The sequence below is a fragment of the Athene cunicularia genome, assembly GCF_003259725.1.
Source record: "Athene cunicularia isolate RWA chromosome 10 unlocalized genomic scaffold, athCun1 chr10_part1, whole genome shotgun sequence".
NCBI lineage: Eukaryota > Metazoa > Chordata > Aves > Strigiformes > Strigidae > Athene > Athene cunicularia.
In genome coordinates, this window is record NW_020799112.1 from 3010569 (window position 1) to 3028375 (window position 17807).

General features: G+C 37.8%; 1 protein-coding gene across 2 annotated transcripts in view; it reads left to right on the forward strand.

Annotated features, from left to right (window-relative positions):
* PEAK1 (pseudopodium enriched atypical kinase 1) overlaps positions 1-17807 on the forward strand; it is a 71746-nt gene that overhangs the window by 36640 nt on the left and 17299 nt on the right. For both annotated transcript variants that reach the window (XM_026856421.1, XM_026856422.1), the window contains 2 exons: positions 7378-7574; positions 16434-17182. In XM_026856421.1, coding sequence (XP_026712222.1) covers positions 7378-7574; positions 16434-17182 — 946 coding nt within the window. The remainder of the gene's footprint in view (positions 1-7377; positions 7575-16433; positions 17183-17807) is intronic.

Consider the following 17807-nt stretch of genomic DNA (forward strand, 5'->3'; position numbering starts at 1 on the left):
GCCAAAAAATGAAGGGGTTTTTTGTTTGTTTAAGGATTTTAGCTTTTGTTTTTAATATCTCAGTAGGTGAGAATCAGGATTGTCAACTTCCATTTTGGCACAAGCAGGAAACATAACAGACAAGAGGCTATATTTGTCTTGTGTTAACTCTTCAGGTATTAGTAAGAGATTAGTGTTAATTCAGGCTAAAATATGTGCATGGAAAAGATGTTTAAAAACTTCAGTTAAACTTGCAAACACTTAACTTTCCTAACTCAGGTTAGGTGATGCTTTCCTAGCTCATAATGCCAACGACAGTAAGCTCACTGAAAAACCGAACTGATGATCCAGAAAATAAACAAGTTTTAAAATGTCAGATTACTGGCAGGGGGTCTGGAAATCAAATTAAATTAAGATAGAATATTTCCTTCCTTTGCAATGAATTACAAGGCTGCTAAAGATGATAACATAACTACAAAACAGGGCTGAATGTATTTAAAGTTATCACTAGAAAGGTCAGTTTTTCCCTTTGAACAACACTTGCAAAATACTCAGTTCTTTGCAAAGCTGAAAGCTATCTCTCTGTTATACAAAAGAACTTGCTTTTGTTTCATCCATGTGATTGTTTCTGTTTGATGCCAGGATGGTGGTTCAAAAGGAGCTAGCAAATACTAATGTATTTAATTTACAAAAAATCTGTGGATACATTTTTTGCTAAAAATCAGCATTCACATCAGCTTTTATCATTAACTGGAATGAAAATCAGGTGTTCTTAGAACACCTGTAGTTCATGATGCAGCAGTTATTCTCAGGCAAAACCTAAAACTGACCTCTAAAAAGAGAACATGATATTTTTGGCCCAAGTCGCTGTAATTGATGAAGGTGGTACAGCACAGTGTGGAGTCCACTCAGAAGTTTAAAAAAAAAAAAAAGATTCTTCAAAGGCTTTGTTATCTAGTAGAGTTTCAGAAGATAAAGGTTTCTCTTCTTCATTGAAAGATCACTGCTTATACCCAGTAGCAGCTTTTTAAATTGAGACGTTTCCTGAAAGAAAACTGCAGCACAGCCTTCTGATTCTTCCTTTCCTATCTTCATAAACCACATCAGAGCTGAACTACAACCTCATTCAGCACTGGTTTAGATGGCAGTGCCTTTGTAAATCAAGGTACAACTGATTTGTGCACAGCCATTTCCATTTCAGTTATGTATTAAGCTGAATAGTTTCCTTTCATAGCTACAAGTCAGCCATAACTTTCCTTTAGAGGATCTTTGGGCCAGTCTTGGATGAACTAAAGAGAAAACTGTATGTTTACTGAAATACTTCCTTCAAGTAGTGAGGTCTAGATATTCATTCCATTCTGCTTTAGATAAGATAGCCTTTCTTCATAGCTAAAGTTGGGATTACCAATCCAATTCCTAAAATGGTGTTAGTCAAAGGGAGTTGAGCTCACAGTCGACAGATATGAGTTCCATCGTTCACATTTGCAGAACATCACGATCCTGTTGTATCTTGCTTCCAAAAGGAGTGAAATTCTTACACATATTTTAAAGTTTTGGTTTGAATGTTTTTCTTAAAAGCCATGCTTCTCCATTGCAGTTACACACTACATCATCAATTGGTGTTCTTTTAAGGCTATTTTTTGTTAAAATAGCCCCTTGGCATTTCACTGGACACTTTCATGGGCTCATATCAAAGCTTTTGGAAATGTCTTGTTATCCTTCAAATCTTACTCCAGTGCCACACTCATAGTACAAATAGTTCACCTTGAGTAACTTCCAGACAGACTGTTGCTCCTAAAATGAACATAAATGTCAATGACAGATGAGAATCTTTTAGAAAACTGGCCAAAAACTTGCCCAGTTGTGTCCTGCCATGGAAATGCTTCAGTAGTGTAAGTGATCCTCAAATGCTTTTTGTTGTGCTGATTGCCTTGAGGTTGCTGATGACTTTTCAACACTTTGCTTTAAATTACAGTAAGACAAACCTGACCTCAAAAATCTGAGTTAGGCTTTGAATTTCCACAATACAGGCAATGGAGAAAGACAATTCCAATGAGGTGAGTTAGAGCATCAAGACTTAAAAGGCCCCGTATGGGTTATTTCTTCAGCGGGTTTTTTTTAGTATTTTCTGTTATGCCACTAACTGTTAAGGAAAAAAATAGAGGAGACTATGGGGCTAGGGCTTTACCACAGTGCACATCGTCTGTGGTGTGGACCTCAAGAACCTGGACAGTGTAGGGAATGAAGCTTACAGGTAGGCTTTCTTGATTCAGTGAGACAGGAGCCATGAAATTACTCTTTGAGTGCTCTGTATATCTAGAGGGATAAGAATGCTCTAAGAGGTTACTCAGTAAAAACAACTGGAATCATTGTTTTTCAAAAACTTAGTCATATGTTAAGATCAGGATCACATCCACAGGCAGGAATAACCACCACTGCCACATTCCACTTTCTCGTTGTCATTGATCCAATCCTGCAGATTCCACAGCTGCTTCAGGAACTACTTGAGAAGAGAACAAAATCTTTTAAATCACAGGAGGGTTCTGTTTAAAACAAAGTCCTTCCCAGTTTAAAGGACCTCTTGTATAAGTTTTAAGGTGAATCCAAAACCTTTTAAGTGTAGCTTGCATAAATTGGTGAGGAGAATTCAAGCTGAAAAGAAAATTCTTGCTTGAGCAAGTCTACTGAAATGGGAGAAATCCTCACCTTGAAAAGTTCAGGTGGAACTGTCAACTTTCCCTTCTCCCCAAATCTATCTTGATTTGCTTTTTTCTAGATATCAGCAAGGTTTACTTAACAGTGTCCAACAGTGCTTTTAAGACCATTACCAATCTATCTTACCCTGTTTTGTCAATGAGGAACTTTTGTGAGATTCTTCTCTTTAATATCTCTATGCTAACAGAATTGGAAATGATACATGTTCATTAAGCAAGAAGTTTGGTAAGATTTTATGTGAAGATTTGTAAACACCAAGGGCTGTTAAAGAACAAAGTAGAAGGGATTTTACCATTTATTATTTTATAAATTTAGTTTAAGAAATGGTAAATCGTGTATAATTGTCCTTAACTCCTCTAATACAGTCTGTAAAATGGAAAGACTTAGAATTAAAATGGATAAAGAAAAATGTCTTTTTTATAATGCACAGTCTATCTGTGGAACTCATTGCCATTAAGTTTTGCTGACACTAAAGAGATTAGCAGGATGTCTTTACTGGATTATCAAATGTATTCCCTTTATCCATGCAAGCATCACATTATACAAGATTTTAAAAGAAAAAGAAATATAAATTTTTATGCTTCAGGACTAAGCCAACTTCTAAATAATAAGAATTAGGAATAAACTTTATAGCTTAGTTATTTCAGATTGTCATTTGAGAAGTTTCTTTCACTTTCAAGTGACTGTTTCTGGCTAATGGTGGTAATAAGGAACGGAACTGCATGAGCCCCACTGCAATGCCTTTTCTGTACCCATAACGTCCTCTGAAACCTGGGCATTGATCATCTTTGCTCAGTGTTTTGCAGAAATAAAGCAGTCTGTGTTCTGGGTAGAAGTTCCTGTGTAAGGTGGCCTTTGACTGCCCTCAAGCCATTAACCTCTCTGCATTTTTCCTCAAGGATTATTCAGTCAATTTAGGCTTTATATTAGCTTTATTAGCTTACAGGTGTAGGGCCTGAGGGGATCTCAAAGGGATCCCTTTGAAACTAAATATATCTACAAGTTACACAGATATTTTTTTTTTGTGTGTAAAACTAAGTCATCTTCCTTGTTGGACTCTCTTCTCAAACTGTATGACTGCCACTGATTATTGCTTTGCTGATGTCCACTCAGGGAGATCAGAGTCTCAGCTGGGTCTAAGGCCACATCAGCTTCTCTCCATGTTTCTGTCACTGATTTTCACCACTTGGATTTATGTGCTGTCCTACACAGAACTGTACTCCCTCAGCTTGACCTCTAGATCTGACCTGAATTCAGGAATGCACTCTCAGAATCACTTATTGTAAGTGACTTACAATTGTTTCCACTTTATCTCCCTCATATTCATCGCTGTTTATTAATCATTCTGAGAAGGCATGCTCTGAATAGAGGAAAATGCAGGTCACACAATAGCCGATTCCACTGTCCTTACAAAAATGAACAGTACACAGGCTGCTTTCTGGATTCTTAACTGTTCCCAAAAAGACCAAGGCAAGTTAAACCACATCATCTTTTGGCTGTCCTCCAAAAATTATGCAGAAGAGCTTGAGGAAAGAAGTTAGGGGCATTTGTCCCTGCAGGAAAAACACTTTTAAAACAATTTTGAGTTTGTGCACATATGAATGACAAGTATGTGAATTCAGTGGGATGTTATCTGAAGGACAGTCATTTTTATGGCAAGTTTTTTTGCTGCACATAATCTAAGCTTTTTAGGAAAACAAACGTGTTCTCTGTGTGCAAAGGGCTGCTCCCTCCATTAACTGAGTAGTTGTTTCAGCCACATGTGCCCGAGGAACAGAATTCTCTCAGGTAGTTCATTTCTTATGAAGTTTGTTTTTGAAATAAAAAAGGGAAAAGAAAAAGGCTTGGACAGAGGAGGCTGCGCCCACTATGGTAAAAGCTAAATCTGGGCTCTTACGCAAGGCATCAAAGAATCCATCCTGGCAAAATATGTATAAATATCCCAAATAAGGAGATAGCTTTAAGTATCACTTGCTATCAACAAGTAGATACAAAGTTACCAGGCTTTAATGGTTCTCATTTCAGAGCTGTTTATCAGCTGCTCTGCTTTTCTCAAAAACTAGGGGTTTTAACTGTTCAGACTATTTCATGAGGCAAAAGCAACTGGGAATTTGGTTCTTGTAGCTTACGGAGTGGGGGAGTTTTCGCCTTTTGTTCCTTCTGTGTTGTGTCGGGTTGGCATTTTGCTCGATGAGTCACTGCACTGCGTACATGTGCTTGATCTCTCCGTCTTCACTGTTAAGATACAGGGAAGCATTTCCCTACAGATTTCATGGCCTGACATCTAATTGCTGTGCTTTCAAATGTGTTCAATTCAGACTCTAAAACTAGTTGGAATACAGATTTGAGATATTCACTTACTTTTAACAGTAGATCAGTCTAAGTTCCTAAAACTCCTCTTGAAATTTGAACCTGCTTTTCCTTAACTAATTATCATGACTAAGACCATAGTTGTCATACCAAAACAGTGATGTAGTAGACAGGGAACTATTTTTCATCCACGAAGGCAGTGGAAGAGTTAAGAAGGCAGGGCTGTAACTGACTGGTTGCCTGGGGCGCTTTGGCAAGTCCGTGGGACCAACCCCCTAAGGTAAACATTAAGGTGCAGTAGGTGTATCACTCTGTGCAGAGTTCAGCCCTGTTGCTTACAGCTTGCACAACTTGTAGCACATCAGAACACTGTGGAATCAATGGCTCGCCAGAGTTTCAAGACATGATTAAAAGACTCAAGAAGGCCCTGAAAGAATTTCCTTTAATGGGGAATTGTGTGAGTGAGTACAGTGGGTGAGTTGGTATTTTTTTTCTTTCTTCCCTTCTAGCTGTTGGTTTACTTTGGCAAAATGCTTCTGAGCTGAGGTTTAGTGTATGTGCTTGCATGTGTCTGGTTTGGAGAATGAGTCTGTCCTGTACCTCACCAATCGATACTAAAAAAATTACTTTGAGATATGATAATTCCTGGTTTGTGGCAATGACAGACTATAAAGCTATTAGAACCTATTTCTTCTTAAAGAAAACAGTCTTATTGAGGAATGCAGGTATGTATATGATTTACAGCAACTACAAGTCTTTAGTTTAATTTCTCATCATCTTGAGAGCCTTGTTACTGCTTTAATTTTATGTATGCTTTACTCTGAAATTAGGTTAACTTTTTAATGTGGATACATTTATGACACATGGAATGTTCTTCACACCATTCCTATGCATGGTACTAAAAATGAACAAAAAGTTTTATGCTGATTAAAGATTACATCTTTTTGAACTTATGCCATTTTTTCTCTTTTACTAACAAGTTCTAATGAGTTTTGTTTGTATCGGCCTGCAGTTAAAATTCATGAGTCTGAGTAGAAACAGCATGTGCGTGCTGCACCGTACATGGGGTCTTGTGTTATGCAAAGTATTGGCATGTTTTAATCTTTGTAGTCTGGGATTGCTAGGAGATTGTGTATCATGATTTTCAGTATTTTGGCTTTGGCATAGAGAGACATATGCCTATAATTTATGTTAACTCTTTGAGGATGTAATCTCTCTTTCCACTATAAGGATTTGTATTACAGAAACTCAGCTGCTATGTCTATTTGAAAATGCATAACTTGTGTTTCTGTCCATCAGAAGTTATATTAGGTTTAAAATCTTTACCACAAAAATTAAGTATCTGTACAAATACATGATGTGATCATCTTTTAAAGGAAGTGCATTACCCCTATCCCTTGTGGAAGTCACAAGTACTTAAAATTCCTGCTGTTCTGTTTGATCAGGCTGTAATAATGAGAACTAGTGAATAGGACATGGGCTCTTGAGATTTGGCCTATAATGAGTATTTGTTTCTGTGAGTGAGAGAACATAAAGGCACAGAAATATTTTTCCTCTGACATGTTTAATGTGGCATATTATAGATAATTGCTGCTACATTTTCAGTAGGATTTGGGCTTTTTTAATAAACCCAAACATTTTTAATATACATATATATAACATACTTTTTTAATCATGCTGCAATAAATATATCCATGAAAAATTACCGAATCCATGATTTTCACAGTTTTGTGCTGTAAGTCATCACAGTTTGATTAAAACTTCATAGTTAATACCAAGCACAGAAGAATGTCTTTATGGCCTTCTGCAATTGGCCTTAATGCAGATGGATTTTAATCCTGGTTAATTTTACATGGGAAATAGATTACTGCCTTAGATGAGCTGCTACTCTGTTTCCCAAAGTGTCAGTTCCTACAACCCTACTAGTATATGAAAATGTATCATTAAAGTTTTATTCATTTATTAAGACTTAACAGCCCCCTTGCTATGCCTGGGTATTGTTGACTAAAGCAAAATTGTCTTGCCTGGCAAAAAGCACCTTAAACTCTGCTGCTGTCCTATGAGTCCCCCATGTTTTATGCAGAATCATGCCTGCATACATATGCATACATACATTCACTGTAGTCAGCTGTATCCCTTTTTGTATGACAGGCATGAACTACTACATGTTACTATTTCAGTCAGAAGTTGTTGTTTCTCATTAAGGAAAATAAATATTGCAGAAAGTTCTTTAAAAAAGGAGGGTGAAAGGAGCTTATTTCTTTACCAGTTCATTCCCTTTCCTGAAGGTATTTAATGCCTAATCTGGTATTTTGCCAGTAGGATCTAGTACCCAGCTTTGGTCTCCAGGTGATTTTGTTTTATTTGTTTCAGTCAAGTGCCCGATGATACGACACTGGAGGAGTTGTCCCCTCGTGTTCCTAGAGCTGTGTTTGTGAAGCAGGACAATGGTGGCAGTGCCTCAGTCATCCCAGTATCATCTGTCCGTGTCCCACAAGGGGAGGAAGAAAAGGAAGAAGCTTCAAACTCTCCTGACTTAAATCCCTGCAGTGCTACATACAGCAATTTAGGTAAGTGTATTCTCATAGAAGAAAATTTAAGTCAGATTTTGGATCCCTTTCCAGGCTGTGAAGAACCTGAATGAATGAATGAATGAATGAATGAATGAATGAATGAATGAATGAATGGATGGATGGATGGATGTCCTGAAGGTACTGCACAGTCTATTCAACTATCACTGAATTCCTGACTCATATTAAAAAGATAAATAGATGCAAGGCTTCTCTGGAAGATAAATGAGCCAGACAAATAAGCATTTCCCAATATATAGTATCAATATTATCAGCCTAATTTTCTAAAGCATTTTGATTTGAAGTACTGCGAATTTTGGATACCTACAGCCAGATTTTCTAGAAGGACAAAAATCCCATCTGAATATCTGAATGCATGTTTCTGAGTAACACTCCAATCCTGTAAGCACACCAACCTACTAAGCATTTGGACAAGAGTAAACTGACTGCATTGGGGTGGCTCACAAATACAGAGGTTTGGCATGTCAACACAGGTTTGAGGGATCAAGGCCTAAATTTTAAACCCTCATGTGCATACATTCCTTAGACATTTAGTGATATTGTTGCATTTTTTTGCTTAAATGTGAATTAATTGTGAACTTATTAGCATGTTTTGCTAATGAAACATTAATTAGGTATTGTTTATTAAAGCACAGAGGAAAAACATCCTGCCCAAGAGTGAGACTAACATCTACCAAGAAATTGTAACTTCAGGGAGGAAAGCGAAAATATTTTTTATGGTGGCATTATTCAGAGATCTAATGAATTATTTTCAGTTTGCTGAGGTATACATATGTATCTATCTACATATTTTCTATATTTAGGACATATCCACATTACAGATAGAATCCAGGCAGTAGATCTAGCTACATCAGAATATTTATAGCATGGTTAGCCCATGTTCCTAACCAGACTGACATATAAAAGGATCAAGCTATGGTATCATTTAATGTATGAAATATCCCTTATTCTTCATGGTGAGGTAGCTATTTTTCAGCCAGAGTGCTGAAGCAGTCAGGGGATTACTTGTATTTCATAGCCAAAGTAATGATATTGTGAATCTTCTGTTTAAATCTTTACTCAATTTAGCTCAATTTTCTTATGTAAGATATTACACCTGATGGCAGCTGCTTCATCATACAGTTAGATGCACTGCTGTGATCTATGGATCTCTGTCCTTTCCACAGCATCTCACAAACTGGGAGTAGTAAACTAATGGGAGATGTAATGAAATACCATTAAACACTGGAACAGGTTGCCCAGAGAAGTGGAGTCTCCATCTGTGGAGACAGTCAAAACCTGCTGGACATGGTCCTGGAAAACCTGCTCCAGGTGACCCTGCCAGAGCAGGGAAGGTTGGACTTGATCATCTCAGGAGTTCCTTTCCAACCTAAATGCTTCTGTGATTCTGCAATCACTTTCCTCGGTCATTGTTTTTTGTCTGTGGTGTTCCTGTGTGTGAATCCTCATTTGTAAAACCATATAAAACTGAACCCCATAGCATTTTATTAAAAATCTTCTTGTCATCCTTGGGTCATTTTCAGATTTGTCACCAAAGTAAATTTTAGGTATGAAAGAGTTAAATGAACTTTTAGGCTTGACTTGGTCTGGTTTGGCAAGCTTGCTGCTTGTTGTTAAAAGCATTGCCTACCCTAAATGGCACTGAGTTCTCTGGCTGCCTCTCAAACTTTTTTTCGGATTTATTCGAGCTACCTCACTTTCTAATTCAGATAGCCATCAAGAGATGACTAGGTTGAGATGTAGAACAATTCCTACTTGTTTTCACATCTTACATCACCTAAGCACCAAAATCATATATTTTTTAGAATTAACAAATACTGATGTGTGTAAATGAAAGGCTAAATATGAGACTGTAATTGTTACATCTTATTTGACTTCTGCTTCAACTGCAATTGTATTTACTTACATTTTATAGCTACATACTATAGCTTGTATTTTGCAAAAATATATCATGTAAACATCGCAATGTGCAACATAATGCTCAATATTAACTTTTTTTATACAATCTAATAACACTTTCTATGGGTGTTTTTGTAAAAAGCAGATAATACTATGTCCTTACTTTGATAAATGTCTAATCTCCAGTTGTGACATGTCACATGAAATTTTATAAAGAGAAATAATAGCAAGCTTTGGTAAATTTTCATCTGTTGTCAGCAATAGTTTATAATCAGGTACTGTTCTCAAATATATTTGGTTCTGGCCTTCTGCTCCCACAGGAGTTGTCCCAGCATCAGTTTACAGTTCTGCCCACAAAAATTGCAGGTGTGCCAGTATTTGTCAAGGTCTAAATTGTACGTGCAACATTTGAGAATAGCTCATCTATAACATACGGGCTGTATCTGTTAGTTCATCTAACATGTGAAATCACACATCTAGGAATTTAAAAACAAAAAATGCAGGCAAACAAGATGGAGGATTCCCCTCTGGAAATCAGATACAACATAAAAGACTTGAGGTTTTCAGGAATCCTGAGGTCCCACCATGACGATAGGCTAAAAGAGCACAGTATGTTCCTGTGTGTATGAACAGCAGGAAACTACAGCAGGAAACTTCAGCAGGAGTTGAGAGGTTATGTGTATCTCATTTTCACCCTGCAACTACCATGGCCACAGTCAAGCCCTGATGACCACAGATTAAAAAGAACATTTTAAAAAAATCGTACAGGCTCTAAAGAAGGGCTTTGAAAATGCCTATTTTGACAGGCACTATAGTGACTAATTCAAGAAGCTGAATCTGTTTAGTTTATCAAAGAAGCAGAGTCTGACTTGATCAGGGTGTGGATGCTCATATGTTGCTCATGCAGAACTGTAACGAGGGATACCTTTGGTATCAACTATCAAAAGATTTAACAAAATTCAGTGGCTGCCAGTTGAATCTACATGCAGAAACAAATGTTCAGATGTGTAAGGTATGGCCTGGATGTTTCTTTTTTAAGGTGTGACCTTATTCTAAGAGAATTTATTTCAGGTAAGCCCTGTAGTTTATGATAGGGAAGACAATAGAGTAGATTATTAAAATCCTTTCCTTTACAAATCTTTAAATTTTTCTATTTTTGTCTGAATTTGTTGGGAAAAATTGACTTGATGGGATTTGTATTGCTTTAAGTAAATTAAGATAGTCTTAATATATTCAGGATTGTATTTCTATCATTTAAAAAAGAATTGGTTATTTTATTATGAGCTATTTTCTCCTTACACCCAAAGAAAATGTGAAAAAAGGAGGGTAAGTTTCTAGGTTTTATGATTGCTGACACTGGAATAAATCCCAGATCACAGCATCTGCCATGGAGTATTGCCTCAGTAAGTTAGATCAGGGCAGTGTGCTTAAGCCAGGCTATAAATAAGGTAATGATATCGTTACTGACTAGAACTGACAGTTCAGTGACAAACAGTGATTATAGTATCAGTCTGATACATTTTTGTATCTTATATAATAAGTACAGGTAATATCTTTAACATGGTGTAATGGAGGATGGGTAGCAAGACCTGACAAGTCACCAAGGCAGACAACCTGCTGGATCTCAAGTTTTTATTTATTTAGCACCTGCAGCCCATCTTACTATATTTCTGTGCACAGTCTCAAAACTACTGGTGAGAAACTGGAGGTGCATCATGAGTGTTACTTAACAAATGTTAGCTTTCCTCTGTTATATGTATGATCATTCCGGTAAGCTTTTTATCTATTAAACTAACAGTAAATGTGTAAACAGCTGAGTATAATACAGGACTAATTCGTGTTCATGTAAACCTGTACTGACTAATATTATACAATAGTGTTGTACTGTGTTTGTTGGAATTGGGGCTGTGAAGCATGCTGGTTGCTTTTGCAGTGACTGCAAGATATGTTTATGCATTTGTGGTTTTTTTCATGGTTTGGTTATTTTTATCAGTCAGGGTAAGGGTTTTATTAAGGAGTCATGTATTTTGTACTGGTATTAAAGCTCAGTATAATTGATCTGCTACTTAAACAGAGAAATCTTTTCCAGGCTCTGTATTATAATAAAAATGCAGATTGCAAAGGATGATCAATATCCAAGTACAAGGGGGGGGGAAAGTACTAGTACAAGGATAAAGAAAGGGAATTTGTATAGTGGAGGTGGCCAACCTATGGATTTAGTGAATACTTTAATCAGCCTTTATAACTTTGGAATGTGAAATAGAGATGTACTGACATGAGAATTACTGGGACATCTGACTCCATTCCTGGCTGTGGAGAGAAACAAGTCAGCAGAAGCTGGACTGCTCCAAGATCCAGCTAGGTGATCAGCCCAGCCCTCTCTTACAGCAGGTTTTCTGCAGACATGTAAGAACCACTCAAAATTCCTCTTCCTCACTCATCTCCACTATAGAGAGTCCACAGTTTTGATTTTAGTTCTGTTGGGGTTTTGATAGATGTGGTCTTGGAAGATTGGTTACCCATGCTGTACATGCATTATTATTAATTTTCGCTGTTCTTGGCAATGCAAAAGGTGGAATTCTTGTCAAACTGATGTGATAAATTGGAGAATGGCAGAGGTGAGAGTCATTTTGCCCATTGTTGCCCTCTGGGTCCTGTTCATTCATCTAAATCCCTGCACTAGGGGATTAGGGATTAAGGAGTACTATAACGGTCACTAAAATTGAGAACAGAGTTAATGATCATAACCAAAGCCTAGCTACTGCTGTTTTCAGCTCTGTTTTCAAATTCACATCTTCCCACAAGGGACGTTATCTTTGGATAAGAGATGGTAATGGCATATAATCAGAAAAACACTTTCAAGAATAAAGGAGAATGTAGGATAGATTACCATGTCAAGAGTAAAATGAGGTTGGAGAAAGTACAGAAGCAGCCTGCTCTCACTGGGGTATTGGAGCAATATATGTCTCAGGAATAGTTCTATTCAAGGAAGGATGGAAGCATGCAGTGTGTCACCCACTTGACTTGCCTAATTCACAATTAGTTGCTTTGACAATTAAAGAAGTGTTTTCCTTCACAGTTCTGATATACTGCTGATCTGCTGGTCTAAGCAAAAAAGAAAGATGTGTGGATTATCAAGAAATATAAGCAATAATTATGCATGTCATTACAAAAAACATGCTTATGGAATATAAATTTGACTTAAATCTGAGCTCAGTGTGTCACATTTGATAGCTTCATGAGCTAACATAAACAGGTTGCAGTGCAAAGTGTGATGATAAATCAGTTACGTGGAAAAGTAAAATTTAAATGCTTTTTTTAGGGCTGATTTAGAGTTTCAGACCTCTGCATGGTGTCTGGAGACTTAAGTATTAATAATTAAGTAGTGTACTGAGATTCTATAATGGAGCTGTATTGAACTGCAGAATTCCTTAAAGCTCTCTGGAAAGCTGCTGTCTATAAAGAGTTAAATTTTTTCTGTCTTTGAACAGTCTGGAAGCCACTTCAAAGATCTCTAAGTGGTAGCCTAGTATTGTGCCTGTTCCTCCTTTACATCTGCTTCCCAAGAGTGTAGCTCAGGCTGAACCTTTTAATGTTGGAGTCTATGCAGTAGGTAAGAAAATGGTGGGTTTTAAGCAGGCAAGGGGAGAAGGAAATGATAAGCTAGAAAAAGAAGCAAATTCAAAAGCACATTTTTTTGCCTTTGACAGGGACAAAATTTAAGACAACCTTTTTCTTGATAGACAATTTAAAAACATGTGGGACATGCAGTATTATGACATGCTTGGGGACAGCTGAGCTGGAAAGACTGGCCCAGTGGCCATGAAATACATGTACAGCATTAAGAACTTGACATAAAAACAGTCCAGATATGAAGCTTTTCAAACACAATACAGATAGATAGATTTCAGTATGGAAAATTTGTTCTTGTGAGGAGAAACTATACTGTGACATGACATGTTTTACAAACTCCTTTTCCTCAGCTGAGAATACTTGAAAAAGTAACTACATATAATGACTTGTACATGCAGTTCTCCGGATCCTGCCACCCCCACCAGACATCTGCAAAGACAACTTCTGGTTATGAAAACCTTCTTCAATTATGTTTTGATGTCACACTTTCAATAGCTATGAAAAAGCAGTGAAAGTCACTGGTTGCAGTCACAACACTCTTCTGTATGAATGGCTTTTATAGGGCTGGGCCATTAAAGCAGACAGAAAATAGAAGAATCAAGAAGAAATGCTGTTATAAATCTCACCTTTCTTGGACAGTGCTTCTGCTGCTACTGCTTGAGATACGCATCTTGTGCTAATTTGTTTTCTTGCTGTTTCCCTCCAACATCTGTGCAGTCCTTGGATTAGCAAGTCACCCAAGCAATGCATGTTAGAAAACTGCCTCCTCGAATAGTAGTAGCCTTTCTCAAGTGGGGAAGAGGGTAAGAATGAGAAAATAGGCAAGTGATCTTTAACACACAGTGTTGCTGGGGAAAAAGTACATAGGTCACAGATTTTGTAAGAGTAAGCGATTGTGGAAGACGACACGTTTGGATGAGTAAGAAAATTGGATACAAAGTAGAAATTAACTTGTCTCAGGATTATGCAAACAGCTGTGGCATCTGGATGTGTGTGCCTGGCATGCAGATATCAGTTCTGCTTTTCACTCTAAATCACGCTACTCTTGGTCTCTGCAAAAGGTACCTGATAGAGTTCCTCTACTGCTCAACTGGCACCAGTGTTACATGCTGCAGCATATCAAATGGTGAGAGGAAGAGCTGCTACTGTAGAGCACACTCGCTGCAATGCCAAGATCAGAAAGGAGCAGTAGAGGGTCCCCTGAGTGTTAAATTGTTTCAGGCAACCTTGTTGTCGATTTGAGAGAGATACGCAGGGATTCTCCAATATTTCTAGCCTTTCAGCATTTTTATTTTGTGGTAACTAAAAAGCGATGACCCAGAGGAGTTAGTCCATACAATCTTCCCTAACAACCAGGTGTGTACATTGCTAAGAGAATTTCCTGCTCGAAATTCAAGTTTTTAAACACTGGAATATCCAGGCTTACCACAAAATCCATAAGGCTCTTCTGAGGGTTTCTTGAGCTTAAACAAAAGACAGAGATATAAATTCCATTTGTGATGTCGTCTCCTTGGAATGACTGAAAAGAGAATGACTGTTAAGAACAGCCCAGGGTATTCTGTTTGTAGATACATCTAAAACTACAGTCCTCTCATCTTCTGAAATTAGGAAGTCCTTTTCAGCATTCTAACCCAGCATTCCAGGTTTTTGTGCATCCAGGCCAAGAGGATCTTAGATTCTGTAGTATTCATGAAAGTTGTAACAACGTATCTTGAAGTGTAAAGGAAGCTATCCTTTTTCTTTTCATAGATGCAAAGTCATTTATTATTAATTATGGACCAAAGTTACATAATTTCAATCTGAATCTGAGATCCCCCAGTTTGGTTCAATGTTCCTGTTCAGTCCTCTCTTTACAAGGATTCAGCACTTACTATAAATATTCAAATAGTCGTAGTGTCTTTCTACTTGCTGTTCCCTTACTAGAAAAGGTGATCAGCTGCAATTATACAGAGCATCCAGTTCATGTCGGCTGTGTTGCAACTATAAAAATTGGCTTCCTACCTTACCATGCTGGTCAATGAACCTCACAGGAGTAGTAGAAAACTTACAAAATAATTTCTCTGAAAATAGCAGTTGATTATTAAGAGTGGAAAAATCTCATTTTGATATGAGAAACAACTGTTTAATTGTCCCAGAGCAGCAAGTTGGTCATTTGTATTGTCTGTTTATTGGTTTTTATTCTCTCTTATATTATTGTCATTTATTTATTCTTCAATTCCAAGGACTCTGGCAGTTATAAAACATAATTGTCCTCTCTGAAAGCCATCCAAAACACATGATAGGAAGTTTATCACCCTAGAAGCACACAAATGTTTGAAACCAGTCAGTCAGTGGAAATCCCATGCTTTCATATATGTAACCTGCTGTTTGGAATCTCTTGACTGAGTCTAGGTCAGATTTTCTATGAACATAATATTGCCAACAAAGTTACCTATGGCAGGTGAGTAAGGGAAATGCACTAGAGAAAGGGGCAGGGGCAGAGTTTTACATTGCAGCTTAAAAAATATTTCTGTTTTTGTCATCTCAAAATATGATCATACTCTCACCGAAAGCAGTGGCAACACATTTGTCAGCCGGAGCGAAAGTACATTTAACTTCCTTGATTTCACCTCCTGAGTCTAGTAGGGCAGTCCTGACTTTCTGATGTGACCGCCTAAGTACCTAAATTACATTATTTGTGTCTGAAGTTTTCTGGCTTCCATTCTGAAGTAATGCTTTCAGGCTCTTTAGCACATTTCAAATCCAAGCAATGCTAAGTGCTTTAGAGACTACTGTGAGGATGTATAAAAAAAGATCACCTCACTGACAGTGAAATACACCTCTCAGAGAAATAGTATACAAAGCCACTTAGCAGCCTACATCCATAGTTTTTGCACATTTGAATAGGAAGTAAGGAGTAATATTATAGTCAGTTGACTGCAGAAGGAATTATGGGAGACTGGGCATAATTACTGAAACAGGAATTTGGCTGGAGTGCCAAAACTGATGTTTGGGTTTTGCTTGTGCTTTTTTGTCATTAATCCCCTGTGATGTAAGATGTCAGCATTGCTAGCACTGAAAATGATTTTAATATATAGGCCAAGGTCAACTAAAGACTGGCTGTGTCTGACAATACATACGTGATGCTGATTTGGTCATTTTGCTTTCTAATTAGCTCTTTTCAAATAAGTATTTAGGTTTTCTTCAGATATTGGGGGGGTCCTAGTCAGATTTGGGAGGTTTTTTGCCTTAAACTTCTTTGCAGAGTGCAAGTATGAGCAGCAGATGCAAAGTACTTTAATCTTCTATTATCTTTTTATTATGCAGGACAGTCCAGAGCAGCCATGATACCCCCAAAACAGCCAAGGCAACCGAAGGGGGCTTTGGATGATGCCATTGCTTTTGGAGGACTAGTAGACCAGGAGACAATAAACAACTTACAGCCAACACCACCTCCACTGCCAAAGAAAACCATTTTGAGAGCAAACACAGAGCCGACTCCCAGAGATCTCCAGAAGCAGGCTCTGGAGAACAACCTGTGCATCGTGGCCAATCCTACCTACGATATTGACACCAACTGGGAAGCAAGCAGCGCCTGCTCTTCGGTCAGCCTGGAGCTCAAAGTACTGGACAATGAGTCAGGAGATTCCTTGGACAGGCCTACAGAAAAACTAAGGGCAACAACCTCCGCAACTAACAGTGTTTCCAGCCTAACCACTATCAGTATTAAGGAGCGGTGTTCCAATAGCATGGAGTCTCTAACAGGGAGACGCATCTCGCAGACTAAGCAGGGCAAAGGTGTCCAGAAGCCACAAAGGCAAGCACTTTATCGAGGAATTGAAAACCGAGAAGAGGTGGTAGGTAAAATCCGAAGCCTTCATGCTGATTCACTGAAGAAGCTGGCACTTAAATGTGAAGACTTGTTCATGGCTGGACAAAAAGACCAGTTGCGATTCGGGGTGGACAGCTGGTCAGATTTCAGGCTAACCAGTGACAAGCCATGCTGTGAGGCAGGCGATGCGGTTTACTACCCGGCTTCTTACGCAAAAGATCCTCTCAACAATTACGCAGTCAAGGTAAGAGGGTCTTGAAAAACGGTAACCGTGACAATCAGTGACAAAACATAACAACAGTAACCACAATCTGCCACATGCCTAGGACTGATAAGTCCTACAAATAGAAGTGTGTGCTGCTTGCAGTAGAACTGTGTGAAAAGTAAGATGCCCAGAAATACAGGCTCTTCCTTCTATCATGTGTGGCAGTGGTATCTGCTGTTTAAGTTTCATCTGTTTTTATTGCAGCTCCAAAATTATTAAAATCATCACAACTTTTTAGTAATTAAATATTGAAGGAAAATATGTATTATATTAACTGTGCCCGTGTTTTTTTAGAAACTTCCATTAACGAAATCCTTAGGTACATCTGCATGCAGATGATTCTAAATCATCACCCTTAGGAAAGATTTCAAAGTTTTCCATGTTCAGAGTCATGTAATTTTAAATATAAAATCTAGGCTAATATATCTTTATGTTCCCATACAAGGTCTTATCTTTTCATCAGCATTCATTACTGCCTTTCAAAAGCTCTGTTTAGCCATCAGCGTTGCCTTATGACCATACTAAAAAAAAAGTGGAACTTGTCAGTGTTAGTTTTGTGGCCTTTTACTAAACAAACAATTGATTTGTGTCTAGTTTATTCTCC